The sequence below is a fragment of the Oratosquilla oratoria genome, chromosome 39 (assembly GCF_046742065.1).
Source record: "Oratosquilla oratoria isolate Oo_2021 chromosome 39, ASM4674206v1, whole genome shotgun sequence".
NCBI lineage: Eukaryota > Metazoa > Arthropoda > Malacostraca > Stomatopoda > Squillidae > Oratosquilla > Oratosquilla oratoria.
In genome coordinates, this window is record NC_134815.1 from 8,452,769 (window position 1) to 8,470,268 (window position 17,500).

General features: G+C 36.9%; 2 protein-coding genes across 4 annotated transcripts in view; one reads left to right on the forward strand and one right to left on the reverse strand.

Moving 5' to 3' along the window:
• The window catches only part of LOC143020276 (uncharacterized), a 24,722-nt gene extending 8,398 nt beyond the window's left edge, over nucleotides 1-16,324 (forward strand). The window contains exons 4-7 of one of the 2 annotated variants that reach the window (XR_012965887.1): nucleotides 4,883-4,980; nucleotides 8,826-8,969; nucleotides 11,274-11,398; nucleotides 15,246-16,324. Coding sequence is in view for 1 of the 2 variants with exons in the window: in XM_076176508.1 (XP_076032623.1) it covers nucleotides 4,883-4,980; nucleotides 8,826-8,969; nucleotides 15,246-15,308 (305 nt within the window). In the remaining variant the exon portion in view is untranslated. The remainder of the gene's footprint in view (nucleotides 1-4,882; nucleotides 4,981-8,825; nucleotides 8,970-11,273; nucleotides 11,399-15,245) is intronic. The other variant, XM_076176508.1, reaches the window with a different exon arrangement.
• The window catches only part of LOC143020273 (low-density lipoprotein receptor-related protein 4-like), a 297,790-nt gene that overhangs the window by 271,893 nt on the left and 8,397 nt on the right, over nucleotides 1-17,500 (reverse strand). The window lies entirely within an intron of this gene.

Here is a 17,500-nt window from a genome sequence, read left to right on the forward strand (position 1 = left end):
GTGTGTGTGTGTGTGTGTGTGTGTGTGTGTGTGTGTGTGTGTGTGTCTGTCTGTCTGTCTGTCTGTCTGTCTGTCTGTCTGTCTGTCTCCGACGATGGGTTCTGCTAGAGAGATAGTTCTGCTAGATTGAAGGACATCAGTCATTTCCTTGTCCACTCATCTACAGGCTCTGTCACTTCCTCATTTCCATTTGGAGGTTCAGGTCAGAGGGGCCGACACTCGTCTGACTGGCCTAAGGATCTCTACAGTATGTACTTCGTTTGCCCTTTCTGACAAGGATTGAATGCTCCCCTTCGTTTATTACTTTCAGTCAGTGACAAAGAAAGACTTCCACACCAATAAAACGCAGACATCAGTTCAACGTTTCTTCTCAGTGAGATCTACTTAGGGCCCAAGGATCATTGCCACGAGTTGTGGGGCTCCAGCTTCCGCCCAGTAAATCCCGAGTTATGGTTGACTGAGCGCGAGTGTGTTTACGAGTATGTGTGTTTGTTGATGTACATTTTTGTAGGATATTAAATAATCATTTTCTATGAGAATACAATTTCGGAGTGTATGCTGAGTATGTGATGAACCTCGTATTCACTTTCTGGTTATGCAATAACAGATTTTCTATATATAACGTAGGCATACTAAATATTAATTCTTACAAAATGAGTGAGGAATTAGTTTCGAAACAACAACGAGATATATGAACGCCTCCGTTTGAAACTATCGTGACGCGGCCATTATGTTGAGTTCTTTGTTGCGTTGTGGACTAAGTTGAGTTCTTTGTTCCGTTGTGGGTTACAGCTGTGACGAAAGTTTAGGTGGCACTTCCTCTGGCGTGTAACACATTTGCATCGGGTCATGACGGTGTCCACAAAGCACATCCGCAAAGATCTATTATGATGAAAATGTACATGACGAAACGCAAAAGAGAGGTTATATTGCACATGTCGTTATAAATATCGATTGTCATTGTCATATTTGTCATTGCGGAAAAAAATAACATACCAGCATCTAAAGTAAACAAAAGGAGTGATAGAAGAGCAGGAAGTTGGTCAAAAAATATATAAGTATAAAAGCAATACTGTTACATATCGACAGAATCATACTATTCACAGTTTCGTGCGCAGCTGCGCATGCGCAGTAAGTGGCCAGCCTTCTTGTTCAAACTTAGAGGTCAAAATTGAAGCATATGAGGCTTAGCAGAGAAGGTCTCTCTCACAGTCCCACACACGTTGTCAGTTCAGTTGTTTTGATCGTCAATACACTCCCATGGAGCAATGAATGTTTAGAGGTCAGTGGTGATACAAAAGAGGCTTCAAATAGAAGACCTTGAGGTTCTGGAGAGCTGTCTTTCGTTTTACACGTCATTTCGAGAGTTCATCTAAGACTAAGTTTTTCTTGTAAAGTGGCCAGTCAAGTATAAAGGGTGATATGTTCACGTGCGTGCAGACACACGCAGACGCACGCACGCACGCGCACACACACACACACACACACACACACACACACACACACACACACACACACACACACACACACACACACACACACACACACACACACACACACACACACACACACACACACACACACACACACACACACACACACACAAGATCCTAAGACCTACACTAAGTGGTTTTATGTCCCTTACAACTTGCCACCCCTGTCCATAAAGTTATCTAATCTTTTCTTAAAATAATCAATCGTTGCAGCGCTCACTGCCTGGGTACTAAATCTATTCCATTCGCCATCCACTGTTTTGATATAATGACCGTGCCTGCATCATTCTTGTGAGCCCTTGACTCATTTGAATGCCTCTATAAGATCACCCCGTTTTCTTTATCTTCTAGAGAATGTAAGCTAAGGTACCCAAGTCTATCTTCGTATGTTAAATTTCTAAGCCCTTGTATCATTTTGGTCATTCTCCTCTGTACTGATTCTAGTATATAAATATACATTCTATAGGATGGAGAGCAAAACGGCACCGCATAGTCAAGATGGGTCTAACTACCGCCAGAGAGAGTTTAATGATTATCCCTGCATATTTTGTTGTAATCATCCTAGTAATTGATTCTAATGCCTTGTTGGCTATAATGAACAATTTCCTGGATTCAAGTTCGGACTCACTAACACTCCTAAATCCTTTTCACACTCTGTTTTCTCTAATATGGCGTTATCTATGCTATACCTGTTAGTTGGGTTGTGTACTCCTACGCTTAACACACTGCAGTTATATTGAAGTCCAGTTTCCATTTCTCCGACCATGCAAAAAAAAAAAAAAAAAAAAAAAAAAATTAAGGTCTTACTGCAGTATCATCAGCATCTTCTCCCGACCTAATATGGTGGTCTATTTTAGTGCTATATGCAAACTTATTATCATCACTATTAATACCATTGTCCATGTCGTTTATATACATAAGGGACCCAAAACCGAGCTGTGGAGAACTCCGCTAGTAACAACACTCTATTTGGATTTTACGCCGTTAATGTAATCCACTGTTTTCTGACATTAATCTATGCTCTAATTCATTCAAACACTTCTATGGCATAGGCCTTGATTTTATTTAGTAGTCTCTGAAGAGGTATCTTATCGAACGTTTTCCTAAAGTCGAGGTATATAACATCGTAACTACCATTGTTATCTGCCGCCTTGTAGACATTAGTATAAAAGAATAGAATGTTAATTACACATAATGTTAGTTGCACATGTTAGTTACATAATGTTAGTTACACAATGTTAGTTACAATGTTAGTTACACAATGTTAGTTACACATAGCATGGTGAACCCATGCTATAAGTCATGAATTAGGTTATGCCTTTCTAAATGTTCCCTAATGGTATTTGCTATTGATGATTCCAGCCTTTCACCTATAATCGATGTCAAACTGATTGGTCTGTATGATTTATCAACCTTTTCAAATATAAGAACAACGATTGCCTGTCCCCAAGAAGGCATGAATCAAGTGTCAACAGACTTACTAAGTATTTCCGTTAACTGCTAACAGATTTCAAATTAGCCTATTTCGCTCTTCCCCATTGAAGATCGGGTTATAATCAGGTTCCACATTCACATACACACAGACGCGCATACACAAACACACACATGCACACACACACACAAACACACACACACACACACACACACACACACACACACACACACACACACACACACACACACACACACACACACACACACACACACACACATATTATCGTGCCAGTCTTTTAGGCTTTAATTACTTTCGTAAAGTTTCCCAACCCAATGACTTGATAGAGATTTTAGGGTTCTTTATCAAATCAGAGGTAGGATGAAAATCATGAAGATTTAACAAACTTTATTTCATTACAAAATCTTACCCATGCATTAAAATTCTATTAATGATCCTATCACTATTTAACCTAAGAAGTATGAGAGGCGGAAAGTGTCCAAAAACTTCTTCTGGAGAGAATGACACTTTGGTTGAGCGTTGAGAATGTAGGTCTAACACCTACATACGATGGTGATTATGAATTGCAATAGCTTTCTGGGAGTCCTCTGCCAGGTGTGTTGTAGGAAGAAAAAACGACTACAGTCACTTGTAGTGTGTCCTCTCCCAGGGCGTTTTAAATATCGGCCAGGAGGGGCGATATCAGGAACGAAAAACGACTCCAGAAAGGACAAGTGACTCCAGTCATTTCTAGAGCGTCCTCTGTCAGAGGCGTTGTAAGGATCGGCCAGGGGCGTGTCGTTATAGAGAGAATTACTGGAGGTCATATTGGATTAGATATTAATTGTAGGTACATTATCCCTAATATGAAAGGCCTCTAAAGAATAAACCTTCTGGGGTCCTCATTGTGTCCGATGATTTTGGGACACTGGATCAGGGTGTCTCTGTCAATGGTCTGGTTATGATGTTTTGAGCAATGTTTTTTAATAGCCCCGTCCTGCTGGCGTAAAGATAGACTTTTGCTGAGACTACATCTAGTATGTCCAACGTTTGTTTAATTGCGAGGTGCGCAGCCCCCGGCGAAACAATGAAAAAGATATACCACGTTGGTTTTGGATGTAGTTTTTCATAAACAGTGAGCTGGTTCTGGGGTTTCTATATTAAATAAGAACCCGGTTTTCATATTATATATATATATATATATATATATATATATATACATTTACACACACACACACACACACACATATATATATATATATATATATATATATATATGTATGTATATATTATATATATATATATATATATATATATATATATGCAATGAAAACACCAAGAACGTGTATTCACAAATGCACGAATAACCATCAGGAAAAGCAAACAAACGAAGCAGAGCGCTTTTGTATAATTACATCAGTGCTATTGGCACTGGAGATGTAATTATACGAAATCGCTCTGCTTTGTTAGTTTATTTTTTCCTGGTGGTTACTCACGCACATATATATATATATATATATATATATATATATATATATATATATATATATATATATATATACTGTATACACACACACACATATATATATATATATATATATATATATATATATATATATATATGTATATATTCCTATAACTGCAGGTTTAGCGATTCAGTAACCTCTTCGGACGACTTAAATGCAAGGCTGGGAACAGTTTTGATCGCTGTTCTTTGCATTGTGTTGACATTCCTCAAAGTTTTCATTTTGTGCTAGGCCTATAGCAGTGCTACGTATTTCAATGTTAAGAAAGCCTTAACTCGGGTAGAATCATTGAATAAAAGTTTCCATTCTGGTTGTACAAGGTAGATATTTTTTTTTTTTTTTTTTTTTTTTGCGAGGTGACAAAGAATACGGGTTTACAATATATAAATGTCGAAGTAAAAGGAAAAATATCAAATTTATTCTACTTTCAGTTCCGAATACTGACAGATCAAGCAAACCAACTTCTCACGCTAGGAAGAGCTTTCCTATTAATTCCATTCGCAAGTGTCTTCTGCTGCAAGAAGGACTGGTAAGATTTAACGTTCAGTTATTTCAATTTAAATGTATCAAACGAAGCATGCTGTGATTTCGCCTTCTATGGCATTCAGGGAATAATTCCTTGCATTGGTTGATGCCTTCTAAATTTTGGCCAAAGTAATTCCAGGTGCAACTTCCACGCCTGAGCTAATACATCAGTACAATTGCACACATAAAAATTTTCACTTAATTCTTTGCACATTTAAAACCTATTCTAATATTCATTCTTCTTAAAGTAATGGAAATATCTATATTCTTATGAAAATTTCACATTCACAGATATATTCAAATCAATGGCTTGAAACAATAACACGAATGTATTGGTGTCCCTCTATGTTTTTTAGATTCTCTTGTTTGAATATAAGATCTATTTTTTCCGGAGGTGCCTTATCCCTATGCGTGAGTATGCATCAAGACTACCGCTACTATTATAACTACTACTACCATTGTTACTACTACTACTACTACTACTACTACTACTACTACTACTACTTTTCATGTTTAAAACGACCTCCATCCTCATGGAACTGTGTGGTGAAAGAAGTCAGGATTTGTCTTCCACCTAGTTCATTGTCCTCTCGCCAATGACTGGTCGACCACCTTTTTGTATTCTATATTATTTAACTTTAATTAAGCCTAACACAGGGATTCATTTATTAGACTTTGTATTACATTCTACTAAAAAATGAGGTTCTGCATATGTGCTGATTTAAGAGGTGGGGACAGCTGATCTTAAGAATGAGAATGACAGTCTACATCTCATCCACGTAATGATACTGCTCTTCGGTTGTTGTTTCTTTTCTACTATCACCTCTGCCAGACGAGCTTAGAATACCTTTACCCTGGGAACCATCCCAACTGAAGTCGTGAATGTTATCAGTGTGAATGAGCGCTGGTATACTCTCCTCGTACATGCTGATTTTTTCACTCTCACTTCGGGAGTGGGACGCCTCAATAGATAGGTTATTGTAACAAGGGGCCATTGGATCATGATTGGAGCCAATACCGAACCTTGTGGGACACCACTTATCATTTCTTCCCAGGTCGAGTATTTGCCTCTAATTACTACCCTCTTTTTTTCCCAGTCTTCCCAGTCTTCCATCCATTCCAATAATTTTCCTTTGATACCACCTAATGAATCTATTTTTCTTATTATTTTTTGGTGGTACTTTATCAAATGTTTTTGGTAGATCTAAAAAAACACAATCCGCCCATCCACCCCTTGTATTATTTCTATTAGTTTCGAGTAAAAGCAGATCAAGTTTGTGGTACATGACCTTCCTTGTCTAAATCCAAATTTTCACATATTTTTGCTATTGCGTTTGTAAGGGAGACCGGTCTGTAGTTAGTTGGATTTTCCTTGTCCCCTCTTTTATATATTGGTACAATATTTACATTTTTTCAATCCTGTGGTACCTTTCCTTCTTTGAGTGAGTATTTGATAATCTTGTATATTTTGTCAACTCATCTATGCATTCTTTCAATATCCAGTTTGCAATTCCATCCGGACCGTGTGATTTTCTGACATCAAGGTTTTTTTTACTTGGTCTCTGATTTCCTTCTGTGTCACAGTTATTTCTTCCATTTGTGGGTTTCTTTCTCTCTGTATTTCCTCACAGTTTTGTGAATTTTCAATTGAGAATACTGATTTGAAATGTTTGTTCATAACCTTAACCATTTCTACATCTTCTTTATATTCATAATTCCCTTGGCGTAGTCTTACTATTTCTTGTTTTTGTCTTTTAGTTTACCATTTACATACCTGTAAAATAGTTTAGGTTGTACCTTGCATTTTACTATTATGTCCTTTTCATAGTTTCTCTTTTCATCTCTGTGTACTTTTACAAAATCATTTCTTAGTTTGATATGAGTTTGCTATTTACACGTTTGTTTGTTTTTTACCTTTTTTCCATCTTTTCCAAACTTTGTGTGTGTGTGTGTGCGTGCATGCGTGCGTGTGTGTGTGTATATGTGTGTGTGTGTGTGTGTGTGTGTGTGTGTGTGTGTGTGTGTGTGTGTGTGTGTGTGTGTGTGTGTGTGTGTGTGTGTGTGTGTGCATTGTGTGTGTGTGTGTGTGTGCGTGTGTGTGTGTGTGTGTGTGTGTGTGTGTGTGTGTGTGTGTGTGTGTGTGTGTGTGTGTGTGTGTGTGTGTGTGTGTGTGTGTGTGTGTGTGTTGTGTGTGTGTGTGTGTGTGTGTGTGTGTGTGTGTGTGTGTGTGTGTGTGTGTGTGTGTGTGTGTGTGTGTGAGTGTGTGTGTGTATGTGTGTGTGTGTGTGTTGTGTGTGTGTGTGTGTGTATGTGTGTGTATACGCGCATGTGTGTGTGTGTGTGTGTGTGTGTGTGTGTGTGTGTGTGTGTGTGTGTGCGTGTGTGTGTGTGTGTGTGTGTGTGTGTGTGTGTGTGTGTGTGTGTGTGTGTGTGTGTGTGTATTTCACTTGGTCTTTGGATCACGTGTTGGACTCGTGATCGACAGCTATTTCCCTCCTGGAAGAGAGCTCAGAGATCGTAGGTCCGATCTATGGGTAATGCTATGACCTTACACACACACACACACACCCAACTCCCCGCCCACGAGTGTGTGTGTGTGTGTGTGTGTGTGTGTGTGTGTGTGTGTGTGTGTGTGTGTGTGTGTGTGTGTGTGTGTGTGTGTGTGTGTGTGTGTGTGTGTGTGTGTGTGTGTGTGTGTGTGTGTGTGCTTGTGCATTTACTTAGTGAAGCACGATCAGCCCACTCGCTCCTTTCCTGCATTATATCTAATAGTCTTGAGTAAAAACATTAGATTTGTGACACATGATCTTCCTTGTCTGAATCCAAACTGTTTCAGGTTTAGTATGTTGTTTTTTTTCAGATGTTTTATCCATCTATTCTTAATAAGCTTTTCACAAATTTTGGCTACGGTACTTGTAAGGGAAACCGGTCTGTAATTTGTTGGGTCTTCCTTGTTTCCTCCTTTATATATTGGTACGATGTTGGCCTTTTTCCAGTCTTCTGGTATTTTCCTTCCTTAAGTGAACAACTTATTATATTATATATTTTGCCTACCAATTTATCTTTGCACTCCTTCAGTATCCAGTTTGCAATTCCATCCGGACCTGATATCAATGCTTGTTATTTGGTCCATTATTTCAGCTCGTGTTGCTAGTATCTTCTCCACAGAGAGGGAATTCACTTCTCGCCCTTCATCCTAGTGCCATACTTTTTCTCTAGTGAAAACCGATTTGAAATGTTTACTCATGACTTCAGCCATTTCTATATATTTTGTGTATTCTATGTTTTCCTAGCGTAGTTTTTCTCTCTTTATCGTTCACATATATATAGAATAGTTTTGGTTGATCCTTGCATTTTTATGTCTTTTACGTTCTCTTTTTTCCATCTTTTCCAAGTTTTACTTTTTCTTTTCTTTTTCTTTTATTTTAGGTTGTGCTACTGATGTAAAAAAAATGTCACCTCGCATGTTAAGCGATAGTGATGGCATAAAAGGAAAAAGAAGAAAATCAGATGGCTTAATAGGCACTGCCAAAATATTATGTCACAACATTTTTTTAATAAAATTATGCACACTCCAGCAGGTGATGCATTGATAAGGGTTGATGCTTGATTTGAATATGAATTATGTATGAACTTTAGGATACATAATGAATGAAAAATACAGTGACTTATTTCGTATCATTGAAGATGGTGGCAGTGTCCAACGAAACTGATGTATGAATACAATTTGTCTAACAGTGTCGGTTTTATTTACGTTCAGCTAAACGTTAGCTATGAACTAACTCCTCTCCCTTTGATTTACCTTTCAACTCTATATCCCTGTACTGTAACTCGTTTTTGTTTTTACAGCTGACTGAAAATGAGGACGTCGACCGACCAAAGTTCAGAGACACCGTGTTAAAAGACCTTGCGAAATATCCAGAGCTTCAGCAAGCCATCAATAAATCTTTAAGTGAAAAAGAATGGCCTTACCCAGTAAAGCCTGACTATAACGTAAGTATGGGTCACCCTCCAATTCTGAACTATAAGAATATTGTTCAAGGTATACCAAGTATATCTAAGACCTATCCTGTATTTTTAATAAGAAGTACTCAAATTGAACATGTTTTACAGTATGACAAATTATATACTATAGAATCTTGAACTCCACACAAAAGTAAATAGGTCAGAATTTTCATTTAATGTCACATCATTTATTTTCGTGCATACGGATAAACATTCTACTGAACACAAAATCAAGAAAAAGGGTGTTTGCGCTGGTGATTCGAAGATCCAGCATTGCTGGAGAGTGAGTTTGTGTGGATCCCTGTGGCAATTGACACGCGAACACAAACGACAGCACCGTCTGACCAGAATGTAATCAAACGAATACCCACGCAGACACACATAGACATAAATAAACACACATGGACACACACATACACACACACACACACACACACACACACACACACACACACACACACACGTCGTCGGAGAGGAAGAAAATCTAGCGAATGAGCTCCGACCTAGCGTTTTTGTCGCTTGGAACAAGGAAACGCCTTGTTGTTGTATTTTTGGAATGAGAGAGCTATGTAATCGAGTGACCGGTAAGGTGTAAAATCCAGTTTTTGGAAAAGTATAGTACAGCACGAAATGAAGGAAGGAAGAGAAGACAAAAGAATTAATGAACCAATGAAGAAAGGATTGGACATGAGTAGAGTGGAATCGACACTGGGTGTAATACCGAAGAGGATGTGTCTAAATGACACCCCGAAGTCTACTCAAAGGCGGGAAAACAATATTCCTTCGGGTTTTTAGAGAGAAAGAGGAGCAATAGGAAAAGTTATGGATAAAAGTATAGAAGTGTTCTAAGGAATCGAGACATCAACGACTTGATGGAGGAATTAATAGATCTAAGAATTGATTATTGAGCCATGCATAGAGATGACAAATTTACGTAAAACTAACGAGGAAATAATCAGAGTCGAATGATCTAAAATGAACTAAATGTGATTCAAAGATATAACAAAAGAAAGGAAAACTAGGATAGAAACAAAAACAAATAATTGAAGAAAGAGGTCAAAGAGCAAATACAAGCAGTGACCGAAAAAAGTGGAAGAATCAATCAAAGAGACAGACCTCCTTGAAAAAAAAAAAAATAATGATAAATAAAAAAAAAAAAAAAAACAGTGGAAACAGGAACGTGAAAATCAGAAAATAAATTTCAAAAAAATAGTACAACAGCAGGTAGAGGATAAATGCAAAAGAAACAGTAATTAAAGTAATTAAAGAAAAGGAAAACTGGGTGAGAAACACAGTGGATAAAGATAAATGCATTGTAGTTTATGGTATCAAAGAAAAACACAATGTATACAAATACCAAAGAGAAAAAGAAGAGAAAGAAATTGCGAAGGAAATTCTGAAAGCAGTTCAAGATGAAGGCCAAGAACTAGTTAAAGAAATCAATGAGGTGCATAGAATGAGCACTTACTCTAGAGAAAAACAATATCGGCCATTGAAAATAAAACTAAGGACTCAAATGATAGCTGAAGGGATACTATCGAAAGCGACAAAACTAGCTAACAGTGAAAATTACACAAATGTGTGGATAAAATGAGCGATGAGGAAATAGAGAAAGATAAGGCACTAAGAAATAAAGAAGATGAAAACAACGAGAGAAGAACGAAGTTTTTTTTTTTTTTTTTTTTTTTTTTTTTTTTTTGAGTAATGAATCTGAGGCTGAGAAAATGGTACATCAGAAAAAGGAAACGTAAAACAAAAAACGGAAGAAAATAGAAATTAAAAAAGGCATACACAAACATGGACGGTATGATTTCTGAAATATATTAACGACTATCTGTAAATAGAGAAACCAGACATAATGGGAATTGTGGAGACAAAATTGAAAGGTCCTCTATCATCAAGTATGGCGAAACAAGGTCTATACAACCACTGAGCGAAAAATCGAACGGATAGACAGGGGGGAGGAGTCATATTACTGACTAGAAAGGACTTGTATTTGGCAAAGATAACAGAAGAAAAATATAATGTGGAAATGATTATGATTTAAGTTGCGAATAGTAATATGAAAAATAGAAAATTTATAGTAGTATAAAAACTACTCCTAAATATCTTAACTGATTTGTTTGATTCAAAATTGTATTTCCTAATCTCACTTGTATGTCTTCTTGATTTCTACTCAGCAGCATAGCCTGTTTTTCCTTTATTAATTTTCATACCTTTGGCTGATAATTCTTCATCCCAAACTAAAATAAACCTCTGTAACACTTCTTCATTTTCTGCTACCAATGCCAGATCGTCTGCGTAGCCGAATATTTCTCCATCCGCTCTTCTCGTCACTAACTTTCCACAATAGTACATGAAGATGATGAATAAGACTGGGGGAAAACACACTTCCTTATTTTACTCCTGAAGTTATGGTAAACCATTCCCCATTTGCCTGCTGGATCTTAACGCAGCATGCATCGTTTATGTACGTGCTTTTTATTGCTCTTTTAAATTTGGGAGGAATGCTATACTCTTCTTTATCCAAGATGCACCACAGGATCTTTCTAGGAACCCGATCGAATGCCTTTTCCAGATCGACGAAGGCTAAGTAAACTTTTCTATTACATTCCCAGTTTTTCTCAGAAAGCATTTTTAAGGCAAAAATTAGATCGATAGTAGATCTTCCAGGTCTAAAACCATGCTGCCATTCATCAAAGCTGTCCTATACTATCCCCCTTCATCTCTTTTCTAATATTCTTTCATAAAATTTTGCTATGATATTAAGGCTATTCCTCTGTTGTTTTTACAGTCAGTTTTGTCTCATTTGTTTTTATATATAGGGCATATTATTGATCTATTCCAATCTTTAGGTACTCTTCCTTCATCCCAGCATTTATTCAAGATGTCCTTTACCCATAGAATTCCCTCTTCCCTGATTTTTTTAATATCTCGGATGGAATCATGTCTTCTCCTGCTGCTTTGCCATTTTTCATTTGAGTTAAGGATGATTTTATCTCTTCAACGGTGATTGGGTCTTCGTCCAGTTATGAGAGTTCCTCTACATTGTGCTCAGGTTTATTTTGTTCTACGTTATTTGGTATATTCAACAAGTTTTCGAAGTAGTTTTTCCATCTACTGTCAATTTTCTCGAAGTCTGTAGGTAGTTCTCCATTTTCATCTTTAACAGCATATGATGGTGGTGCTGATTTCTTTCTGTAATTTTTAGCAAAGTTATAAATAAGCTTTCTAGTTCCTAGTAAATCATGTGCAAGATCTCTCCCGATTCTTTCCCTTGTTTTTTTTTTTTATATACTCTCCGTTTCTCTTCTAGCTTTAATGTATTCCAATCTATCATCCATTTGCTTTGTTCTCATCCATTTCCGAAATTTTCTCATTTCTAGTTTGACAGTTTCTTTGACCTTTTCTGTCCACCAGTGCGTTTGCTTGTTCTTTTTACCGTATTATGTCTTAAATTTGACTACCTCCTCTGCAATTTTTGTGACCGTTGAATGGAAGGCTTTCCACTCCTCGTCTAAATCTTTTATTCTAGAATATTCTGTTCTACTCTCTCTCATAGAGCTCCTCTTTACAGCTTTCAATTTTCAAATTTTCTACCAGGAATTATTTTGTGACTTTACTTTTTTAAAGATCTTGGTTTGGTAAGTTTCAGTTTGGCTACGACCATCCTGTGGTCTGAATCACATGAAATCGATGGTATGCTTTCTACATCGCTGATTTTTTTTTTTTTTTTTTTTTAACATTAGATCAATCATGGACTTGTCTGTATTTTCTTGTTGTATACTATTCCATCTGTACCACGTCCATTTATGGTTTTCTTGATGCTCGTAAAAGCTATTCATGACACTAATGTTATTTAACATACAAAAATCGAGAAGCCGTTCTCCTGCAAGGTTCTTTTCGCCAATGCTATGTGCTCCTATGACATGTTCCAGTCCTAATCGGTCTTGTTCAGTATGTCCATCTAAGTCACCCATGATGATTACATTATCGTCATATGGCAAGTCACTTCTAACATTCTGTAAGTCTTCATAGAATATTTCCCTTTCATCTACCGGTCTTACTTGTTGTGGGGCGTAGACTTGTACAAAGCTTAAATTTAGTTCATTTATTTTAACAGAAAAAGCCAAATCCTCTCATTTTTCTGTTCTACCCTGCTGATTCTTTGTGCTAGTTCTTCAGCTAACAATACTCCCAATCCATGTCTGGTATTTCCACCACCACTATATATTAGCTGGTAGTTATCATGTAAGATCTTACTGCCTTCGCCTGCAAGTCTTGTTTCACATATACCAAGAATTTCTTTCCTTCGTTAGTAAAATCAGTTCTTCTTCCTTCGCTCTAAGCGCTCCCACATTTAAAGTAGCAACTCGTAAAATTTTCCTGGAGTTTCTAGGATCGTTCCGGAGACAGTGTCCATTTCCTCGCAGTCGAGGATCAATGTCGACGTCAGGGTTCCGAGGCAAAACGTGAGTTTCTTGAGCATGATCATAAGTTTACCGGCTTGCTAGGCCTGTTGTAGACTTTGAGACTGTTGCTCAGTACCATCTGGCGACCACTTCCTTACGGTTATAGGTCTGTCTGCGCCAGACCCAAGTAAAGACGCCAGTAGGGACAAGCCGTCTCACTTCGTCAAAGTTAGGCAGTCTCTTGTCCAAGTGGGTGCAAACCCTTGGACCGGACGTATGTACATATATATATATATATATATATATATATGTATATATATACATATATATATTGTATATATATATATATATATATATACATATATATATATGTATATACGTATATATTTATATATATATATATATATATATATATTATTTTGACTTTTATTATTATTTCTACTACAACTATTGTTACTACTACTCTTACTAATTATTACTATTATTATAAAATCATTATCTTAAGATGATAAGGAGAAGGGCACATTTTGTCATATGGTGAAGTGCTAAGGGTGGACAAATCAGATGAGAAGGACAAAGAGGAAGAATGACAGAAGCTGAAAGTAGTGTGGGAGGTGATGAAGAATAATGGAGAAACAGGAATAAAGGAGTGTCAATGTTTCAAGCAGAAAGTGATAAAGGCCCAGAAATGGCATGTGAGATGAGGAGGATGTGAGAGTTGAGATGGAGAAGAAAATTAGGATTGATTGTAAAGTATAACTAGGAAATCATGAGAGAGGTGAGGTAAGAAATTAATCTAAGCGCCAGATTTATAGATCCTTGAAATTTATTCATAGACCCCTAAGGGATCTCCGAATCAGAGTTTAAGAAACTATCTATGATAATTTTAGTTTCTGTCCTGAATCAACTGGAAATGTGTCAAATGTTGGTTTCTGCACGGGGTGATCCTCGAAGGTGGACATAAGAGAGGACATCCTATTTCCTTTCCAGTCCCCAACATCCGTCAACAGATTCACCTCTTACCGAAAGTGTAACCCCAAGTACTATGTCAGTTTCAGTATTTCTTCCACTATCTTTTCACATTAGGAAAGCTGACATCAGGTGACTACTACCCTTCTACTCCTTCTATTTGTCATTGACATAAAAACACCACGACTTTCACTGAACACAGATAGTAATTTGATGTTTCTTCAAAAAGTAGAGCTATAACAAGAAGACCCGATGAACAATGAGGCCGTACGTTTCCTGTTAGAAAAACAAATTAGACAATTTGTGAAAAAAAATCGATACCATACTTAATCCTCAACCATTGATAGACACAAATGAAATTACCCTCTTTTTTCAATGCTATCTATTTGACGCACATTAGGACGAAAATATATTAGGTCCCTTAATATTTGATATGTACAGTACTTTTATAAATACTTCCTCATTTCTAATATTTTCATATGTGACTACTCTCATTTCTTTTATTTATTTAGGGAGTTTTCGTATCTATAGCTTTATGTAATTTTGATGCCATTCATGTTCCTATTCATAAATTGAATAACCTCATTAAATGCCTGACCTATTACCTCTTCCAATCGTTAAGATATACACACACATGCTTTCACAATCCACATACATAGACTACACTGCCCCGTTAAGTCAACGATAGAAATGTTCTTCTGTTCATCCTTAATGAGCTTCGTTTGATTCCACAGGCTTCTTTGTTCCTAGAACAACTAAAGTGGCAATGTGTCCAGTTTACACATGTTTTCACAATGCACATACATAGGCTACACTGCTCCGTAAAGTCAACGATAGAAATGTTCTTCTGTTAATCATTAATGAGCCTCGTTTATTTCAACAGACTTCTCCGTTCCTGGAACAGCTAAAGTGGCAATGTATCCAGTTTTACAGCACAACGACATAAGTTGGACAGCTGTGGCCTCAGTAAGTAACCTGTAGCAGAAAGAGCGAGATTGGCAAATAACCTACCTATCTGTAGAGAACAGACCCACTTCTAAAATCTTGCAAGTAACCCAGAGGTACAGTGTTACTGGAAGCATTGACCTGGTATTAAGTAATAAAAAGAATAACAAAAGATGACACACAATAAAAGCTCACATTATCTTCACAATATTTCCTACTGCATAACCATATCCATGAAGAAACCAACAACCAATTCTGGTCTTAGGATAAGGAAAAATTCCTAACAGAGGTTTTGGTCCTTGGAAGAACCCAAATATCACAGGGGAACGTGAGGATTCTCGAATTTCATAGGTCTAGGGAAACATCCAGGACCTTAAAAGAACTTAGAGGTCAAAGAAAAGATTCTCGTGATTTTGAGGAAGTCCAGTGATCCTAAAACAGTTATCAAGTCCTAAGAAATTCCAAGAGTCATAGAAAAGTTAAAGAATTGAAAAAATTCAAGGATCTTGGAAGGAAAAAAATCTACTGGGACAAGCTAAGAGTTGCAAGAAAACCACGATTCTTAAGATAGTCTAAGGATTTCGAGGGAGTCTATAGGCAATGGGTGATCTCAGGAGTTTTTATAAAATGATAGTTTCCTAGGGGGACTCGAAGGCTCTTAGAAAATTCCAAGGGTCTGAAGAAAGCTTACAGGTCCTGGAAAAGCTCAAGGATCCGGAGAATGGATACCCCGTGAGATGAATAATGTGTAAATATGAAACCAATGAAACCTCTGCAGTGGAATGGTGTGTATGAAAACAGAATGATTCGTATTTCCACAATATATATAAATCTAAGAATCTTCCAAATGAACCATGTTTTATTATAGAATTACAGTGAATTAAGTCTGTGCAGTATTTTTTAATCTTAGAAGGTCAATATTCCTAATGTAACTTTGAAACTGCTGTGTTTGTACACTTATCTCGAGTCTTTAATTTTGCTAAATAAATTCGTATTATTCTGGAATAAAAATCGTAATTGCAATGTGCTTGTTTGAATTCTGAACCCTTAGTATTCCTGAAGAAACAATAAATCTTCATTATCCATCAGTAAATTTAGGTTACTTAGTATCTCTAAATTAATCTAGATACTTCAGTATCCTTGAGTGTGTCTACATTCTTTTGTACTCAGGAGTAAATCTTCCTCGAATTCAACTTACCATAGATTAATCAGTATTCCCAGAAAATTATTTAAAAGTATTTACATAACCTAGTATGCTATCTGAATATGTATGAACTTTAGGTGTTTAACTCGTCAACCTTAGGAAAACGAAGGGTAAACCTCACTCACTTGTGGATCATACTGGCTTAACTGATCGTGTTGGCTTGTGACACGCAGTGCCTGACTTGTAAAGTCTATTGGTCTGTGGACCAATCGACGAGGTGAATGGGACAAATCACCTTGATCTTCCTGGATGTTGTTTTTGTCAATAGAATTTTTCTTTCTTATTGCCTTGGAAATTCATTCTCAAATGGATCTGAACTATTGCTATTGGGCTTTTCAATCCTTTTCCTATTTGGTTGGATGTAATCACTATAAGTATATGAGGCATTGATAGTAGTGATAGGCTTCTATAAACTTTCTAATACCGTCGATACGACAATATTGACCCTACATGTGCTTCTGGATGATGCCAGAAAATTTTATTCATTTTAAGATTAACTCCGGAGAAAATAGAATTTCTTTTATTGAAATTCTATTTGTGTCGAGTTGCTTTAAAACTAAATAACTTCGTTAAACCTTTGCGCTACGAAAACTATAGAACGCACCACCCGCATAATGTTAATAGATATATCTCTTTACGAACAGATTCATTTTCTATAGCCATTTTCGTTTCTGCTGTAGCTCAGTAATTTTATTCAGATGTTTCTATTATATTTGCTCAGGAAAAAAAAAGGCCAAATGTATGGGGCGGAGACTTTGCATTTAAGAGAGACAGAAAGAATTTTGAATGTGTTTGAGATGGAGTGTCTGAGAGCTATAGTGGGGGCTCTTCATGAAAAGTGTGATCAGGGACACGATGAACTGTTGTATCATCGTTCATGGCTTAGTTGCTAGCGTGTTGGCTTCGTGATTATGTTGGTACAGGTCAAGGATCGACTCCATAGGCAAAACTTCTAAAAAATTCAATTCGTCCTACACATACACACACAC